At 49.2% G+C, this 19,582-nt stretch overlaps 1 protein-coding gene across 6 annotated transcripts in view; it reads left to right on the top strand.

Annotated features, from left to right (window-relative positions):
• LOC127576081 (tripartite motif-containing protein 2-like) overlaps nt 1–19,582 on the top strand; it is a 42,555-nt gene that overhangs the window by 14,766 nt on the left and 8,207 nt on the right. The window contains exons 7-11 of one of the 6 annotated variants that reach the window (XM_052026447.1): nt 8,138–8,241; nt 8,549–8,716; nt 10,320–10,488; nt 12,415–12,570; nt 13,298–13,368. In XM_052026447.1, coding sequence (XP_051882407.1) covers nt 8,138–8,241; nt 8,549–8,716; nt 10,320–10,488; nt 12,415–12,570; nt 13,298–13,368 — 668 coding nt within the window. Of the gene's footprint in view, nt 1–8,137; nt 8,242–8,548; nt 8,717–10,319; nt 10,501–12,414; nt 12,571–13,297; nt 13,369–19,582 lie in introns of all 6 variants that reach the window. The other 5 variants (XM_052026446.1, XM_052026450.1, XM_052026449.1 and 2 more) reach the window with 5 other exon arrangements.

Genomic DNA, 19,582 nt, shown 5'->3' with positions numbered 1-19,582 from the left:
CTGGATCCCATGAGATCTAACCTTCCGGACCAGCCTACTGTACAGGCATCTCTGTCGGTACCCTTGCTATAGTCCATGTAGACAATGTCTGTCGCCCTGCCCTCGTCATTCCTCTTGGTCACCTCTTCAACAACTCAATCAAATTCGTGAGACACAATGTCCCACACACAAAGCCATGCTGAATATCCCTAATCGGTCCTTGCCTTTTCAAATGCAGGTAGATCCCGTCTCTCAGAATCCTCACCACTGTTAGGCTCACTGGCCTGTAGTTCCCTGGCTTGTCCTTAGCCACAACATTTGTACATCAATGATTTGGATGATGGAATAAATGGTTGTACATCAATGATTTGGCTGATGGAATAAATGGTTGTGTGGCTAAGTTTGCGGATGACACCAAGATAAGTGGAGGAGTAGGGAGCATAGAGGAAATAGAAAGAATGCAGAGGGACCTAGACAGTTTAGGAGAATGGGCAAGGAAATGGCAGATGAGATTCAATGTTGAGAAATGTGCAGTTGTACACTTTGGAAGTAGAAATAAGCGGGTAGATTATTATCTAGAAGGAGAGAAGATTGATAGTGCGGTAGTACAAAGGGACTTGGGGGTACTCGTACAAGATACCTTAAAAGTTAACCACCAGGTTGGATCGGTGGTTAAGAAAGCGAATGCTATGTTGGCATTCATCTCGAGAGGTATAGTGTATAAAAGTAAGGACGTGTTGATGAGGCTCTACGCGGCACTAGTGAGGCCTCATTTGGAATACTGTGTGCAGTTTTGGGCCCCGCATCTTAGGAAGGATGTGCTGACGTTGGAGAGGGTTCAGAGGAGATTTACGAGAATGATTCCAGGAATGAAAGGGCTTAAGTATGATGAGCGTTTGTCGGCTCTTGGACTGTACTCGCTGGAGTACAGAAGGATGAGAGGGGACCTCGTAGCGACATTTAAAATGTTGACAGGTAAGGATAGAGTAGATGTGGCTAGGCTGTTTCCCTTGGTGGGCGTGTCCAGGACCAGAGGGCACAATCTTAGAATTAGAGGGTACAGTTTCAAGACAGAGATGAGGAGAAGTTTCTTTACCCAGAGGGTGGTGAAATTGTGGAACTCCTTGCCACGCACAGCAGTGGAGGCCAGATCAGTGGGGGTATTCAAGGAGGAGATAGACAGATATCTAAATAGTCAGGGTATCAAGGGATATGGGGATAAGGCTGGCAAATGGGATTAGAATAGTTTTTTTTTCTCTCTCTTTTTTCCCCACCCCATTTCTTTTTCCCTTTTCCTTGGAGCAGACTCGATGGGCCGAATGGCCTGCTTCTGCTCCCTTATCTTGTGATCTTGTGATTAGCCACCCTCCAGTCTTCTGATATCTCACCCATGACTAGAGAAGATACCAAAGTCTCTGCCAGTGCCCCAGCAATTTCTTTCTTTCCTTCGTTGCCACACCATCCTAGGATACACTTGATTAGGGGATTTATCCCCCTTTACTGCCAATGCCTCCACTTTTGTAATGTAGATGTGTTTAAAGACATCACTGTTCTCTTCCCCGAATTCCCTAGCTTCTGTGACCTTCTGTATGATAAATACAGACGAGAAATATTCATTTCACACCTCACCCATCTCCCATAGCTCTACACATAGTTGACCACACTGATCCTTAAGGGGACCTATTCTAGACCATAGAACAATACGGCACAATACAGGCCCTTCAGCCCACCATGTTGTGCCGCCCTTGAAACCACACCTATGACTATCTAACCCCTTCCTCCCACATATCCCTCAATCTTAAATTCCTCCATATGCTTATCTAACAACCTCTTGAACTTGTCCAATGTATCAGCCTCCACCACCACCCCAGGCAGCGCATTCCATGCACCAACCACTTTCTGGGTGAAAAACCTCCCTCTGACATCCAATTTCCCACCCAATACCTTAAAGCCATGTCCTCTTGTTTTGAGCATTGGTGCCCTGGGAAAGAGGCGCTGGCTGTCCACTCTATCTATTCCTCTCAATATCTTGTGTACCACTATCATTTCTCCCCTCATCATCCTCCTCTCCAATGAGAACAGCCCTAGCTCCTTTAGTCTCTCCTCATAATCCATACTTTCTAATCCAGGCAGCATCTTGGTAAATCTCCTCTGCACCCTTTCCAACGCCTCCACATCCTTCCTATAATGAGGCGACCAGAAATGGACACAGTACTCCAAGTGTGGCCTAACCAGAGTTTTGTAAAGCTGCATCATCACTTCGCGGCTCTTAAACTTGATCCCCCGACTTATGAAAGCTAACATTCCATAAGCTTTCTTAACTACCCTATCCACCTGCGAGGCAACTTTCAATGATCTGTGAATATGAACCCCCAGGTCCCTCTGCTCCTCTACACTGCCCATAATCCTGCCATTTACCTTGTACTCCGCCTTGGAGTTCGTCCTTCCAAAGTGTACTACCTCACATTTCTCTGGATTGAACTCCATCTGCCACTTGTCAGCCCAGCTCTGCATCCTATCAATAACCCTCTGCAAGCTTCAACAGCCCTCCACACTATCCACAACACCACCGATCTTTGTGTCATCTGCAAACTTGCTAACCCAGCCTTCCACCCCCTCATCTAAGTCGTCAACAAATATCACAAAAAGTAGAGGTCCCAGAACCGATCCCTGCGGGACACCACTAGTCACAGCCCTCCAATCCAAATGCACTCCCTCCACCACAACCCTCTGCTTTCTACAGGCAAGCCAATTTTGAATCCACACGGCCAAGCTTCCCCGGATCCCTTGGCCTCTGACCTTCTGAAGAAGCCTACCATGCGGAACCTTGTCAAACGCCTTACTAAAATCCAGGTAGACCACATCCACTGTACTACCCTCATCAATCTTCCTGGTCACCTCCTCAACCCTATCAAGCTTGTGAGGCAAGATTTTCCTTTCACAAAGCCATGCTGGCTGTCCCTAATCAGTCCATGTTTCTCCAAATGCTCACAGATCCTATCTCCTAGAATCCTTTCCAACAGCTTACCCACCACAGTCGTAAGGCTCACCGGTCTGTAATTCCCTGGACTATCCCTACTACCTTTTTTGAATAAGGGGACAACATTCGCCACCCTCCAATCCTCTGGTACCATCCCCGTTGACAATGAGGACTCAAAGATCCTAACCAACGGTTCAGCGATCTCCTCCCTCACCTCACGAAGCAGCCTGGAGAATATTCTGTCAGGCCCCAGGGACTTACCTGTCCTAATATTTGCTAACAACTCCAACACATCCTCTCTCTTAATATCTACATACTCTGGAACATTATCCTCACCTACACTGTCCTCAGCATCATCAAAACCCCTCTCCTTGGTGAACACTGAAGAGAAGTATTCATTGAGAACCTCACCCACTTCCACAGCTTCCAGGCGCATCCTCCCACCTTTGTCTTTAATTGGACCTACCTTTACTCTAGCCATCCTTCTGCTCTTCACGTACGAGCAAAAAGCCTTGGGATTCTCCTTAACCCTACTCGCCAAAGCCTTTTCATGTCCCCTTCTCACTCTCCTCAGCCCTTTCTTAAGTTCCTTCCTTGCTACTCTATATTCCTCACAATCCCTGTCTGATCCTTGCTGCTTACACCTTATGTATGCTGCCCTCTTCTTCCTAACTAGTTGTTCCACCTCTCTTGTCACCCATGGTTCCTTCACCCTACCATTCCTTCTCTGCCTCACCGGGACAAATTTATCCCTAACATCTTGCAAAAGATCCCTGAACATCGACCACATCTCCATAGTACATTTCCCCTCAAAAATGTCACACCAATTTACACTCCCAAGTTCTCGCCTTGTAGCCTCATAATTCGCCTTCCCCCAATTAAATATCTTCCCATCCTCTTTGCTCCTATCCCTGTCCATGACAATTCTAAAGGTTATGGAGCAATGGTCACTGTCCCCCAAATGCTTACCCACCGATAGATCTGTCACCTGACCCGGTTCATTACCTAAAACTAGATCTAATATGGCATTCCCTCTAGTTGGCCTGTCAACATACTGCGTTAGGAATCCGTCCTGGACACACGTAACAAACTGCACCCCATCTAAACCTTTGGCACTAAGTAGGTGCCAATCAATATTTGGATAGTTGAAGTCTCCCATTATAATGACCCTGTTATTTTCGCATCTCTCCCAAAACTGCCTCCCAATCTGCTCCTCAGTATCCCTACTGCTATCGGGGGGCTGATAGAATACTCCGAGGAGGGTAACTGCCCCTTTCTTATTCCTAACTTCCACCCATATTGACTCTAGAGAGGATCCTTCTACATTATCTACCCTTTCTGCAGCTGTAACAGTGTCCCTGACCAGTATCGCCACCCCTCCTCCTCTTCTCCCCCCTTCCCTATCCCTTTTAAAAACACTGAAAACCAGGAATATTCAATATCCATTCCTGCCCAGATGTCAGCCATGACTCTGTAATAGCCACAGTATCATAGTCCCATGTACTTATCTAAGCTCTCAGTTCATCTCCCTTACTCCTGATGCTTCCTGTATTCAAGTAAATGCACTTTAGCCCACCCACCTTACTACTTTTGTAGCCTGTACTCTGCTTCTCCATCCTCAAAGCCTCTCTACCTGTCAGATCTGACTTTTTCCCATCCCCTGCTTCCTCTGACCTACTCCTCCGGTTCCTTTCCCCCTCGCAATCTAGCTTAAACCCTCCTGAACCACACTAGCAAACCTGGCCGCAAGGATATTGGCCCCCCTCAAGTTCGGGTGTAACCCGTCTTCTCTGTACAGGTCCCACCCTCCCCAGAAGAGATCCCAATGATCCAAAAATCTAAAACCCTCCCTCCTGCACCAACTTCTCAGCCACGCACTTATCTGCCATCTCCTCCTATTCTTACCTTCACTATCACGTGGCACTGGCAGCAATCCCGAGATCGCTACCCTCAAGGTCCTGTCCTTCAGCCTTCTGCCTAGCTCGCTAAACTCACTTTTCATGAGCTCATCACTCTTCCCACCTATGTCGTTGGTACCGACTTCTGGCTGTTCTCCCTCCTGCTCTAGAATCCTGTGGACCCGATCAGTGACATCCCGGACCCTGGCACCTGGGAGGCAACAAACCATTCTCTCCCTAGTTACCCTCTTGGCCTTAATTTACTTAATCTCTTAGAATTTTCCTTTACGTTATCCACCAGGGATATCTCATGTCCCCTTTTTGCCCTCCTGATTTCCTCCTTAAGTATACTCCTACAGCCTTCATACTCTTCAAAGGGTTTGCTTGATCCCAGCTGCCCATACCTGACATATACCCCTCTTTTTTCCGGACCAGATCCTCAATATCACTCATCAAACAAGGTTCCCTAACAGAAACATATTAGGCCTGAACCCTCCCTATCTCACTTTTAAAAGCCTCCAATTTGCCAGACATCCCTTTACCAGAAACAACCTCTCACAATCAATCTTTGCAAGTTGGTAAAATAAATTGGTAAATTGGTTTATTATTGTCACGTGTACCCAGGTACTGTGAAAAACTTGTCTTGCATGCCATCCACACAGATCATTTCATCACATCAGTGCATTGAGGTAATACAAGGGAAAACAATAACAGAATGCAGAATAAAGTGTTACAGTTACAGAGAAACCGCAGCGCAGGCAGACAATAAGGTGCAAGGGCCATGATTTTCTGTCTAATGCCATCAAGCTTTGCCCCAGTTTAGGACCTTAACTTTAGGACTCTTTTTCCACAATTATTTTAAATCTAACAGAATTATGGTCACTGGTCCCAAAGTACTCCCCCACTGACACCTTAGTCACATGCCCTGCCTCATTTTCCGACAGGAGGTCCAGTGTTGCCCCCTCTCGAGTAGGGCCATCTTCATGTTGCTTCAGAAAATTTTCCTGAACACACTTAACAAATTCTGCCCCATCCAAGCCCTTAGCACTGTGGCAGTTCCAGACCATATTAGGAAAGTTCAAATCACCTGCTATTACAACCATATTGTTTTCAGAGCTATCTGTGACCTCCCTATATATTTGCTCCCCTAATTCCCGCAGACTGTTGATGGGCCTATAGTACAATCCCATCAAAGTGATCATACCCTGCTTGTTTCTAAGGTCCACCCATGTAGCCTCACTGGATGATCCCACAGGAATATCCTCTCTCAGTACTGCCGTGATGTTTTCTCTAATCAGAAACACAACTCCCCCTCCACTCTTACCTCCATCTGTGTCACACCTGTAGCATCTGTACCCCAGAACATTGAACTGCCAGTTCTGCTCATCCCTCAGCCATGTTTCTGCAACAGCAATAATATCCCGGTCCCGTACACCGATCCATGGCATGACTTCATCTGCCTTACCTGTCAGGCTTCTTGCATTAAAATAAATGCAGTTTAGCCGATCAGACTTCCTCACTCCCTGACCTGCCCCTGCCTCACCTAAACCTGCTTTAACTTCAGTATTTGCCTCAACTTTCTCACCTGTCACACTGCTGCTTTGGGTCCCACCCCCTGTCAGATTAGTTTGAACCCTCCTGAGTAGCACCAGCTAATCTCCCCAGGATATTGGTTGCTCTCGAGTTCAGGTGCAAACTGTCCCTCTTGTACAGGTCACCCGTACCCCAGAAGAGATCCCAATGGTGCAAGAGCTTGAATCCCTCCCTCCTGCACCAGCTCCTCAGCCACATATTCATCTGCCCTGCTGTACTACTATCCTCATTAGCTATGGCACAGGGAGTAATCCAGAGGTTACAGCCTTTGAGGTTCTGGTCAAGGGTTGTAACCATCTGCCTAACTCCCTGTATTCACTCTGCAGGACCTCATCTCTTTCTCGACCTATGTGGTTGGTACCAACGTGCACAACAACCTCTGACTGTTCCCCCTCCCCCTTGACGATGTTCTGCAACTGCTTGGAGATATCCTTGACCCTGGTACCTGTGAGGCAACACGCCATCCTGGAGTCTAATTCACGGCTACGGAATCTTCTGTCTGTCCCCCTGACTATTGAGTCTCCTATCACTGCAGCTCTCATTGTCTCCACCCTCCCCCGCTGTGATTCAGAGTCAGTCGCCCTGCTGTGCCACAGACCTGGCTACCGCTCTTCTGAAAGGACATCTCTCACCAACAGAATCCAAAACTAAATACTTGTTACTGAGGTGAATGGCCACAGGGGACTCCTGCACTCCCTGCCTATCCCCTCTACCTTTCTTGGTGGTCACCCAACTACCTGCTGCCTGCACAATAGGTGTGACCACCTCATTGAAGCTCCCGTCTATGATGCTCTCAGCATCACAGATGTTCTTGCACGAGTCCAACTGCATTTCCAGCCACTGGGTGTGGGCAGTCAGGAGCTGCAGCTGGACACACTTCCCACAGGTGGAGTCACCAGGGACACTGATCGCTCTCATCCTGCAGGAGGAGCAAACAACTGCCCTGACTGCCATCTCAAAACCACCATCTACAGAGGAAAATGAAAGGTCTTTCCTTGTCTGATCACCTCTGCCTCCTCGCTGAATTCTCGAGGCAAATCCTCAGCACTCGCACCTCACAGTGGCCACATCGCTGTAGCACAGCTTTCCCTAAGATCTTCCCTCGGGATCTGCTGGGACTAGGAACCAGAGTCTTGGGTGGGGGGATCTACATAAATATGGTTGTTATTGGGGTCCCTTGTGCTTCATCGCTTGAACCCATCTTGGGCTCCCGCTGTCATGTGTATGGGTGGGGCTCTTACTGTCTGCATGTGTGGGGAGGCGGGGGGCTGGCGCCCTGGTCACTGGTCTGTCTTGGGCTCCCACCATCGTGTGTGTGTGGGGGGGGGTGGGGGGGGGGTGTGGCGGGTTGCGCCCTGGTCACTGTGGACTTTCTCAGGCTCTGACACCGTCCATGGGTGTGAGTGGGAGGGGCCCATCGTCACGATCTTGGGCACCCACTGTCTGGGGGGGGGGGGGCGGGCAGGAGTGGGGTGGGGAGGTGTGTGTGTGTGGGGACTCTGTGGCCTGTCTTGGGCTCCCACCGTCAGTCTGTGTGGGTGGGGCTCATTGTTACGATTAGTCTCAGGCTCCCACGGTCCGTCTGTGTGGGAGGGGCCTGTTGTCACGGTCAGTCTTGGGCTCCCACTGTCAGTGGGGGTTGGCCTGTCTCCCAGCCGCTAATGGGGCTGTGTTGTTGTGTCCACAGGAAGCAGAGGCCGGGAGAAGGGAGAGTTCACCAACCTACAGGGTATTTCCGCCTCGGGAAATAACCGCATCGTGGTTGCTGATAGCAACAACCAGTGTATCCAGGTACTGAAACTCTCCGCTGAGACCAGAGAGCTGTCTCCTCGGGCGATGAGGGAGACCTCACTGGCGGTGTGCTGTCCCCTCCCCGCACACACCAGCCCTCCAGATGTTGGGGACCTCACTGACGGTGTGCTGTGTCTCCACCCCTCCCCCCCCCCCCCCCCCCCCCCCCAGATGTTGGGGACCTAACTGATGGTGTGCTGCCCTGTCCCCCCAGATGTTGGGGGCCTCAGTGACAGTGTGCTGTTTATGCCCCCCCCCCCCCCCCCGGCCAGATGTTGGGGGCCTCACTGGTGTTTTGTGTCCCCAGATATTCTCCAACGACGGACAGTTCAAGCTGCGCTTCGGAGTCCGAGGCCGATCTCCGGGGCAACTTCAGCGTCCCACCGGTGTGACCATCGACCCCAACGGGGACATCATCGTGGCCGATTACGACAACAGATGGGTCAGCACGTTTGGTCCCGATGGCAAATTCAAGGTAGGGAGGGTCGGGGGAGTGAGCGGCGGGGTTGAGGGGAGTGAGGGTCAGGCGAGTGAGCGGTGGAGGGTCGGGGCAGTGAGTGGGGAATCAATGGGGACAAATGGAGGATGGGGGGAGTGTGTGGGGAGGGGTGGGGGGGGGATGGGATTGACTCTCCCGTGAGTCATGTCTGCTCCCTGCCTGACTAGCAGCACACTCTGACCCCACTGGTGCCCCTACCTCGAGTAGACAGGAGCATGGTTCATTGATCCCGACACCAACAGGACCAGTCAACCACACCGTCAGAGTCACTGCACAGGAACAGGCCCTTTGGCCCATCACATCCATGCTGACCATCAAAAACACATCTACACCGGTCCCATTTACCAGCAGTTGGTCTGTCGCCTTCTACACCTTGATGATACAAGTGCTCATCTAGATAATGTTGTAAATATAGAACATAGAACAGTACAGCACAGGAACAGGCCCTTCGGCTCACCATGTTGTGCCCAACTAATTAAACTAGTAATTAAACCCCTCTATTGTATCTGCCGCCACCATCACCCCTGGCAGCACATTCCAGGCACCCAGCACTCTCCGTGTGGGGGAGAAAAATTGCCCCACACACCTCCTTTGAACTTCCCCCTCTCACCTTAAATGCATGCCCTCTAGTATTAGACATTTCGACCCTGGGGGAAGAAAATACCGGCTGTCTAATCTATCTGTGCCTCTCATAATTTTATAAACCTCTATTAGGTCTCCCCTCAGCCTCCGCCGCTCCAGAGAAAATAACCCATTTGTCCAACCTCTCCTTGTAGCTCATGCCTTCTAATCCAGGCAGCATCCTGATAAGCCTCTTCTGCACCCTCTCCAAAGCCCCCATATCCTTCCCATTATGAGGCGACCAGAATTGAATGTAATATTCCAGAATGTAACCAAAGTTTTATAAAGCTGCAACATAACTTCCCGACTCTGGAACTCATTGCCTTGACTAATAACAGCAAGCATGCCATTCGCCGCCTTTGCCACCCTATCAGTTGCTCCTTCCTCTCGCTGGGTCTGAGTCCTCCCCAACAGCATTGTGGGAGCACCGTCACCTGAAGCACTGCAGCGGTTCACCCCCACCTTCTCAAAGGGCAGTTAGGGACTGGCAACAAATGCTGGGTTGTCAGGGATGTCCTGCTCCCGCAAATAAACAAAAGGGGACTGTAAAGTCATGGAACCAAACCTCCCCACTTCGATGAGACTGACCCACCAGTGAGAGTATGAAATGTCACTAACTGCCATGGTTGAGAGACCACCCCTGCCTCCTCCTGCTCCCATGTCATCTCCCTCCTTCCCCAACCCCTCCCATGGCATCTCCCTCCCCTCTCATTGGTATCTCCCTCCCTCACCCCCCTCCCGTCCCCTCTCATGGCATCTCCCTCCCTCACTCCCCTCCCCTCATGGCATCTCCCTCCCTGCCCCTTCCTCCCCCTTCTCTCCTCCTCTCCTCCCATGTCATCTTTCCCTCCCACTCTCCCTTTCTCTCCATCCCCCTTTCTGTTTCTCTCGCCCCCTCCCCCCCATCCCATCTCTGTCCTCTGCCTTGCTCTGACTCCCTGCCCCTCTCTCTCTGCAGAGTAAGATTGGTGCTGGAAAGCTGTTGGGTCCGAAGGGTGTGGCAGTCGACCGGAACGGCCACCTGATTGTGGTTGATAACAAGGCCTGTAGCGTCTTCATCTTCCAGTCCAACGGGAAGCTGGTGACACGGTTTGGGACCCGCGGCACTGCAGACAGACAGTTTGCAGGTACACTGGACGGTAATAACTCCAGCTCTCCCTCTTCCTCATCACCCAGGCCCGAGCATTGACCTGCTTGGTTACAGAGTTGTACAGCACAGAACCAGGCGCTTCGGCCCACCTTGTCCATGCTGACCCTAGTGCCCGTCTGTACCAGTCCCATTTGCCTGCATTAGGTCCACATCCCCTTTCCTATCCATGTACCTAACCAAATACCTTACAAACATTGTAACTGTACCTGCCTCTACCTCTTCCTGTGGCAGTTTGTTCCACATACCCACCACCCTCTGTTTGGAAAAACTTACCCCTCAGATCTTGTTTAAATCTCTCGCCTCTCGCCTTAAACCTGTGCCCTCTAGTTCTGGACTCACCACCCTGGGGAAAGACTCTGGCTATCTCCCCATCTGTGCCCTCTGAGTGTCACTTCTATCAGTTTCATCCATTCAATCCCTACATCCTGCTGGGAATAAGCCCGGCCTGGGCCTAGATCCCAGAACTGCTCCTTTTCCCAGCTCACAGAACTGGATCTGGACCCTTTCCGCAGATCCTGGGGTTGCTCCTGCTGACTGTGTGGAGTTTGTACGTTCTCTCTGTGACCGTCTGTGTTTCTCACGGATGCTTCAGTTGCCCCATGTCCCAAATACACACTGGTTGGTAGGTGCCACTGTACGTTACTCCCAGTTTGCGTTATTCGCTAAAGGAATCACAACGATGGGCGTGTGTGAGGGAAGAGGTTGCAGAGTGACAGGAAACTGAGGAGAGGGGAAATGGGCCTGATGGGCTGAATGGCCTCCATCTGTGTCCTTAAGTGTCGTTAGCAAATCCCACAACCGTACCTTGCTGCTTTCATCCAGAGCACAGAACAGAACAGGCCCTTTGGCCCACCCTATCTGTGCTGACCAGGATGCCAATTTAACCTACACATCTTCCTGCTCATGGTCGATATCCCTGCGTTCCTGCCTGGTCGTGTACATAAATCGTAAAATATTGAGGCACACCACTCATTGCATCTTGTCAGCCATAAACGGCCCATTTATGTCCAATCTCTGTTTCCTCTTAACCAATTTTCAACCCACACTAACAAATTACCACCTGCACCACAATCTTTTATTTTCCCCAATGACCTTGGATATGGCAACTTATCAAAAGCCTTCTGGAAATCCAAGTTCACTCCCCTTTATCCACAGCACATATTATTCCTTCAGAGAACTGCAATAAATTGGTCAAACATGATTTCTCTTTCACAAACGAATGGTTACTTTGCTTGATTACCCTGAAATTTTCTAAGTGTCCTGCTATAACATCCTTAATGAAAGCTTCTGTCATTTTCCCAGAAGCCAAGCTAAGTGTCCTGTGGTTTCCTGCTCTCCTTCGTTTTGAACAAAGTTCCATTTCTTGTTTCGCACGCTAATGGAACCTTCCCTGAAGTGAGGGAATTTTAGCAACTTAAAACTGTGAGGCACACCATCTCACTCACCTTTACCTGTCCACAGTGAAGCCTACTGGTACTGGAATGTGTTGGTCCCAATCAGAGATTTGGGCTGGTGACTGAGGACTGGATCATGCAAATGATTTTTTGTGTAGGGATGAACCCAGTAACAATAGACAGTCAGTTTACCCTGGGTGTGGGGAAAGTTCCAGAAACAATCAATGATGAATTAGCAACCTCTAGTACGTTTGGGATGATTAGAGAAACTCGGTGTGGATTTGTGAAAGGTCAGTGGAGTCTGAGTGACGATGGTGTTTGAGGTAACAGAGTGTCAATGAGGGAAGACGGCATGGTTATGTGAACTTACAAAAGGTATCCTCGTTCTCACTTATGGCATAGAGGGTGGCCGTTCAGCCCATTGAATCAATGCTAGCTCACAGAGCTATCCCATCTGCCACACATTTCATTGTAAACTCTTCTCCCCACATTTCCACCAACTCCCCCAGATTCTACTCCTCACCTACATGTTAGGGGCAATTCACAGCAGCCAGTTAATCCACCGACCCACACATCTTTGGGATGTTCGAGGAAACCGGAGCACCTGGAGGAAACCCACACGGTCACAGGGAGAACGTGCAAACTCCACACAGACAGCACCCAAGGTCAGGATCGAAACCAGGTCACTGGACCTGTGAGGTAGTGGCTCTAACTTCTGTGCCACGTTATCAAGGTTCAAAGCAGTGGAATAAAAGGGCTTGTAGCAGCTGGATAGGAAATGGAGAGTGGGTGAAAAGTGTTTCTCACCAGAGGGAAGTGTGCAGGGTGGGTAGCTGCACCCCTGCTCCTGCGTGTGTAGAGGATCAGGTCTTCACCAGGGACCCCGAGTGACTTGGGGCCCCAGCGTGGAGACTGGTCAGTGTGCCCACTGATATCCAGGGGTTGATACTGGATCAATGGGATGTACAGTGGTCAGGGAGGGAGTGGGGGGGGTCAGGGAGGGGTAGGGTGGGGGTCGGTGAGGGGAGGGGGTGGAGGTTTGGGTCACAGAGGGGATGGGAGTTGGGAAAGGGGTGGGATTATTTTTGGGGAGGGTTGGGGATTGGATTTGGGGGAAATGGGGTTATTTTCAGAGAGGGTGGGGGCTTGTGGTTTAGATGTGGGTGGGGTTTGGGTTGAGGTGGGGATATTTTAGGGGTGGGGGATATTTTTGGGGAGGGGTGGCCGCTTGGGGTTTAGATGTGGGTGGGGTTTGCTCTGGATGGGGATGGGGTACTTTTCCAGAAGGGGAGGGGTAGTATGACTGCTGTAGACTGGTGGTGTGACCTGGGGTGTCTCTCTCTCTCTCTCTCTCTCTTTCTCTCTCTCTCTCTCTCTCTCTCCCCCTGACAGGACCACACTTTGTTGCTGTCAACAATAAGAATGAGATCCTGGTGACTGATTTCCACAATCATTCGGTGAAGGTGAGGGGTTTCTTGTATATAATCATTTGGTGATCCTGGCTGATGTCAGGGCCACAATTATTACCACGCCTATTTGCCCTTGCAGGTGATCAGCCCCAGTTCCATTGCTAAAGGGGCTGCCAGAGTGCTGTTGGGGAGGGAGTTGCAGGGTTCAGACCCAGTGAGGATAAAGGACTGGTTATGCGTTTCCACATCAGGATGGTGCATGCTGTGAAGGGGAACCTGTAGGTGGTGGTGTTCCCATGCACTTGCTGCCCGTCCTTCTCTGGCAGATGGTGAGTTTGGGAGGTGCTGGGCAAGTAACGGCAGTCATTTTGTAGAGGGTCCACGTTGCACTGGTGCTACAGGGTTGGATGTTTAGAGTGTAGGTGAGATGCTCTTGGATGGTGTTGAGCTTGTAGTCGCTCTCATCTAGGCAAGTAGAAAGTATTCCATCACAAGCTGATGTGTCCTGTGGATGGTAGAAAGGCTTTGAGGGATCGGGTGCTGAGTCACTCTCACCAGGATTCCCAGCCTTAGACCTGCTCCTGCAGCCATGGTATTATGTGGCTGATCGAATTAAGTTTTTTGGACGTTGGTGACTCAGAGAATTAGGTTTATCATCACTGAGATATGTCATGAAATTTGTTGTTTTGCAGCAGCAGTACAGTGCAGGACACAAAAATTACAATGTTACAAAAAATAAATAGTGCAAACGAGGAATAACAGCGTAGTGTTCATGGACCGTTCTGAAATCGGGTGGCGGATGGGAAGAAGCTGTTCCTGAAATGTTGAGTGTGGGTCTTCAGGCTCCTGTACCTCCTCCCCGATGGTAGTAACGTGAAGAGGGACTGTCCCGGATGGTGAGGGTCCTTAATGATGGATGCCATCTTCTTGAGGCACCACCTCTTGGAGATGTCCTCAGTGGTGGGGAGGGTTGTGCCTGTGATGGAGCTGGCTGAGTCTACAGCCCTCTGCAGCCTCTTGCGATCCTGTGCATTGGAGCCTCCATACCAGGCGGTGATGCAACTAGTCAGAATGCTCTCCACCGTACATCTGTAGAAATTTGAAAGAGTCTTTGGTGACATAATAAATCTCCTCAAACTCCTGATGAAGTAGAGCTGCTGATGTACCTTCTTTGTGATTGCATCAATGTGTTGGGCCCAAGATAGATCCTCTGAGATGTTGATGCCCAGGAACTTGAATCTGCTCACCCTTTCCACTGCTGACCCCTCAGTGAAGATGGTATGTATTCTTCTGACTTCCCTTCCTTGGTCTTGCTGACATTTAGTGCAAGGTTGTTGTTGTGACATCACTCAACCAGCTGATCTACCTCACTCCTGTACGTCTCCTCATCACCATCTGAGATTTTGCCAACAACAGTGGTGTCATTGGTGAATTCATAGATGGCGTTTGAGCTGTGCCTAACCACACAGTCATGAGTGTAGAGGGAGTAGAGGATGTTGATGGTGGGGCACTTGGCATTACAGTGACAATGCAGTTGAGTGTCAAGGGTAGGTGTTTCGCGCTCTCCAGTTGGGAATGGTGGTTGCCTGGCACTTCTATGGTGCTTTTGTTGGTTAGGTGGGAGGGCACATCTGGAGAGTTTGAGTGAGTGGGAGAAATCTTGGCAAATGGGTTTAATGTAGGATATGTAGGTTAATTTGGCAGATGAATGCATGGCTGAGGAGTAGGTGCAGGGGGCAGGGTTTCAGATTGGTTGCTCATTGGGATCTCTTTTGGAGAAGGTATAACCTGTACAAAAGGGATGGGTCACACCTGAACTGGAGGGAGACCAATATTTCTACAGGCAAGTTTGCTGGAACTGTTGGGGAGGGTTTAAACTAGTTTGGTAGGGGGATGGGCACCAGAGTGATAGGTCAGAGGTTGGTGCATTTAGTGTACAAGTAGATGCAGAGTGTAGAAAGACTGTGAGGAAGGAGAGGCATTTGAAAGGGCAAAACTGCAGTCAGTTGGATGGGCTGAAGTGTCTATTTTAAGGCGAGAAGTATCAGGAACAAGGATGATTAACTTAGAACATGGGTAAGTACATGGAACTATGATGTTGTGGCCATTACAGAGACTTGGCTGTCACAAGAGCAGGAATGGCTGCTGGATATTCCAGGGTTTAGATTTTTCAAAAGGGACAGGGACGGAGGTAAAAGAGGTGGGGGGTGGCTTTGCTGATCAGGGACAGTGTCACAGCTGTAGAAAGGGAAGACGCCCTGGAGGGATCATCTACTGAGACAGTGTGGGCGGAGGTCAGAAACAGGAAGGGAGTGATCACTCTATTGGGACTATTCTACAGATCCCCCCCCCCCCCCAATAGCAGCAGAGACACTGAGGAGCAGATCGGGAGGCAGATTTTGGAGAGGTGCAAAAATAACAGGGTTGTTGTCATGGGTGATTTCAACTTCCTGAATATTGATTGGCATCTCCTTAGTGTAAAGGCGATAGATGGGGCAGAGTTTGTTAGGTGTATTCAGGAAGGATTCCTGACACAGTATGTGGACAGGCTGACAAGAGGAGAGGCCATACTGGACCTGGTACAAGGCAATGAGCCTGATCAGGTTTCAGATCTCTCAGTGGGAGAGCATTTTGGGGACAGTGACCATAACTCCTTGACCTTCTCCATAGCTTTGGAGAGGGATAGGAGCAGACAATATGGAAAAGCATTTAATTGGGGGAGGGGGAATTATGATGCTATTAGGCAGGAGCTTGGGAGTGTAAAATGGGAACAGATATTCTTGGGGAAGTGCACAACAAAAATGTGGAGGTTGCTTAGGGAGTACTTGCATGGGGTTCTGGATAGGTTTGTCCCATTGAGGCAGGGTAAGGATGGTGGAGTGAAGGAACCGTGGTTGACGAGATGTAGAACATCTTAGGACTTAGGAGAGCTAGAGGGGGCATGAGAAGTCCTTGGTGAGTAGGATTAAGGAAAACTCCAAGGCATTCTATACGTATGTGAAGAATAGGAGGATGACTGGAGTGAGGGTAGGACTGATCAGGGATAAAAGAGGAAACGTGCCTGGAGTAGGAAGAGGTAGGGGAGGTACGTAATGAATACTATGCTTCATTATTCACCAGTGAGAGAGACCTTGACGTTTGTGAGGATGGTGTACAACAGGCTGATATGCTAGGTCATGTTGATGTGAGGAAAGAGTATGTGCTGGAACTTCTGAAAAACATTAGGATAGATAAGTCACCGGGGCCAGACGGGATATATCCAAGGTCATTATGGAAAGCGAGGGAAGAGATTGCTGCACCTTTGGCAATGATCTTTGCGTCCTCACTGGCCGCAGGAGTAGTGCCAGATGATTGGAGGGTGGCAAATGTTGTTCCTTTGTTCAAGAAAGGGAGTAGGGATAACCCTGGGAATTACAGACCAGTGAGTGGGCAAATTACTGGAGAAGATTCTTAGAGACAGGATTTATGGGCATTTGGTGAAGCATAGGCTGATTAGGGACAGTCAGCATGGTTTTGTGAGGGGCAAGTCATGCCTCACATGCCTGATTGAATTTTTTGACGATGTGACAAAGCACATGGATGAAGGTCGAGCAGTGGATGTGGTGTACATGGATTTCACTAAGGCATTTGATAAGGTTCCTCATGGAAGGCTTATTCAGAAAGTCAGGAGGCGTGGGATCCAGGGAAACTTGGCTCTGTGGATTCAGAATTGGCTCGCCCATGGAAGACAGAGGGTGGTTGTAGATGGAGTGTATTCTGACTGGAGGTCAGTGACCAGTGGTGTTCCACAGGGATCTGTTCTGGGACGCCTGCTCTTTGTGATTTTTTTTTATAAATGACTTGGATGAGGACGTGGAAGGGTGGGTTAGTAAGTTTGCAGATGACACGAAGGTTGGTGGTGGTGTGGATAGTGTAGAATGTTGCTGTAGGTTACAACAGGACATTGATAGGATGCAGAGCTGGGCTGAGAAGTGACAGGTAGAGTTTAACCTGGATAAGTGTGAAGTCATACACTTTGGAAGATCGAACTTGAAGGCAGAATACAAGGTTAATGGCAGGACTGTTAGCTGTGTGGAGGAACAGAGGGATCTTGGGGTCCATGTCCATAGATCCCTCAAGGTTGCCGTGCAGGTTGATAGGGTTGTTAAGAAGGTGTATGGTGTGGTGGCCTTCATTAGTCAGGGTATTGAGTTCAAGAGCCGTGAGGTGATGTTGCAGCTCTATAGAACTCTGGTTAGACTGCACTTGGAGCATTGTGTTCAGTTCTGGTTGCCTCATTATAGGAAGGATGTGGAAGCTTTAGAGGGGGTGCAGATGAGGTTTACCAGTATGCTGCCTGGATTGGAGAGCATGTCTTATGAGGATAGGTTGAGCGAGCTGGAGCTTTTCTCTTTGGAGAGAATGAGGATGAGAGGTGACTTGATAGAGGTGTACAAGATGATGAGGCATAGATTGAGTGGGCAGTCAGAGAATTTTTCCCAGGGCAGAAATGGCTCACGTGAGGGGGCATAATTTTAAGGTGATTGGAGGAAGGTATAGGGGGGATCTTAGAGGCAAGTTTTTTTTACACAAGAGTGGTGGGTGCGTGGAACGCACTGCCTACAGTGGTTGTGGGGGTAGATACATTAGGGACGTTTAAGAGACTCTTAGATAGCCACATGAATGATAGAAAAATGTGGAGGGCTATGTGGGAGGGAAGAGTTAGATCTTAGAGCAGGATAAGATGTCAGCACAACATCGTGGGTTGAAGGGCCTGTACTGTGCTGTTATGTTCTAAATTGTGAGGTTATGGGACTTGGTAAAGGGAATCAAAAGGCGGAGTATTATCTAAGTGAAGAGAGACGGCAAATGAGTGAAGTTCAGAGGGATCTAGGTGTTCTGGTGCACGAAATGGGAAAGGTTACTAAGCAGGTGTAGAAACTGATGAAGACTAATGGCCTATTGGTCTTTGTTGCTGGAAAGTTGGAGTCTAAAGATAGAGAAGTACAGTTACAATTGTACAGGGTACTGGTGAGGCCTCACCCTGAGTACTGTGTACAGTTTTGGTAGCCTTATTTAAGAAAGCATGCAGCGGCATTGTAGACTGTCCAGGAGAAGTTTACCAAACTAGTTTCTAGAGTGAGAGGATTGGTCTGTTATAAACAACTTAAGAAGTTTGACCTGTGTTCTTTGGAGTTTAAAGGAATGAGGAGTGAAATTCTTGAAACGTGGGACCCTTGGGGATTATTACAGGGCGATGTTGAGATCTTCTCACTGGAGGCAGAGTCTTGAAATGGAGGACATGCTTAAAAGTGGCCAATTACTTAAAATGGAGTTGGGTAGGAATTTCACCTCGTAGAGGGTGGAGAATCTTTGAAGTTATCTACCTCAGAGTTTCTGAGGCTATGTCGTTGGAGGTACTGACACAGCAGAGGAAATAAAGCTGAGGCAGATTAGCCGAGATTGCAGTGAGTGGTGGGACTGTGATTGGTCTGGACCCAAATGCCCCCTGGCAAAACCCAGACCGGACATTGGTGATAAAACTGGAAAATACTGGAAGCACTCAGGTCAGGCTGCCTCTATGGGAGGAGAAACAGCTGACGTTTCCGGTTGGAGACCCTCCCTCAGAACTGAGGGGCTTCAATTTGATAGGTCAGCTCTGTTTCTCCTCCCCCAGATGCTGCCTGAGCTGCCAAGTGTTTCCAGCATTTTCTGGTTTTATTCCAGATTTATAGCACGTGCATTTTTTGTTTTGATTTTTCACAGGCATTGGTGAGTTGGTTATTGGTGGGTTAGTGCCACTGGTTAGTCTCACTGGGTTAGTCTCATTGGCCTCAGTTCATCAACAGGAAGACACAAGGGGCAGGAAGAGGCCACCTGGTCCCTCAAGTCTGCTCCACCAATCACACCTCCTACATTCATATCCAAGTCATTAGTGTATGTAATGTATCAGGGTCCCTGAGGTATTCCACATGTCACAGAAACAACCCTCCAACATCAGCCTCTGCTCCTATTACCAAGCCCATTTTGGATCCCCTGTGCTCCAAAGTTTTGGGCTAGGCTTTCACGTGGAACCTTGTTCTTACTGAAGTCCATGACTTCATCAGCCACACTGCCCTCACCAATACATTTTGTTCCCTCTTTCAGAAATTCAGGCAAAGTGATCAGATGGGATCTCCCCCTAACAAAACCATACTATTTTATAATCCCTGCATTTCCAAATCGAGATTAATCCTATCCCTCAGAATGCCTCTAATTACCTGGCTAATACCTTCTGCCACATCTTCTT

Source organism: Pristis pectinata, chromosome 11, assembly GCF_009764475.1.
Source record: "Pristis pectinata isolate sPriPec2 chromosome 11, sPriPec2.1.pri, whole genome shotgun sequence".
In the NCBI taxonomy this organism is placed as follows: Eukaryota; Metazoa; Chordata; class Chondrichthyes; order Rhinopristiformes; family Pristidae; genus Pristis; species Pristis pectinata.
Note: the sequence above shows the minus strand (reverse complement) of the source record. Positions and strands in the feature narration are given on the sequence as shown.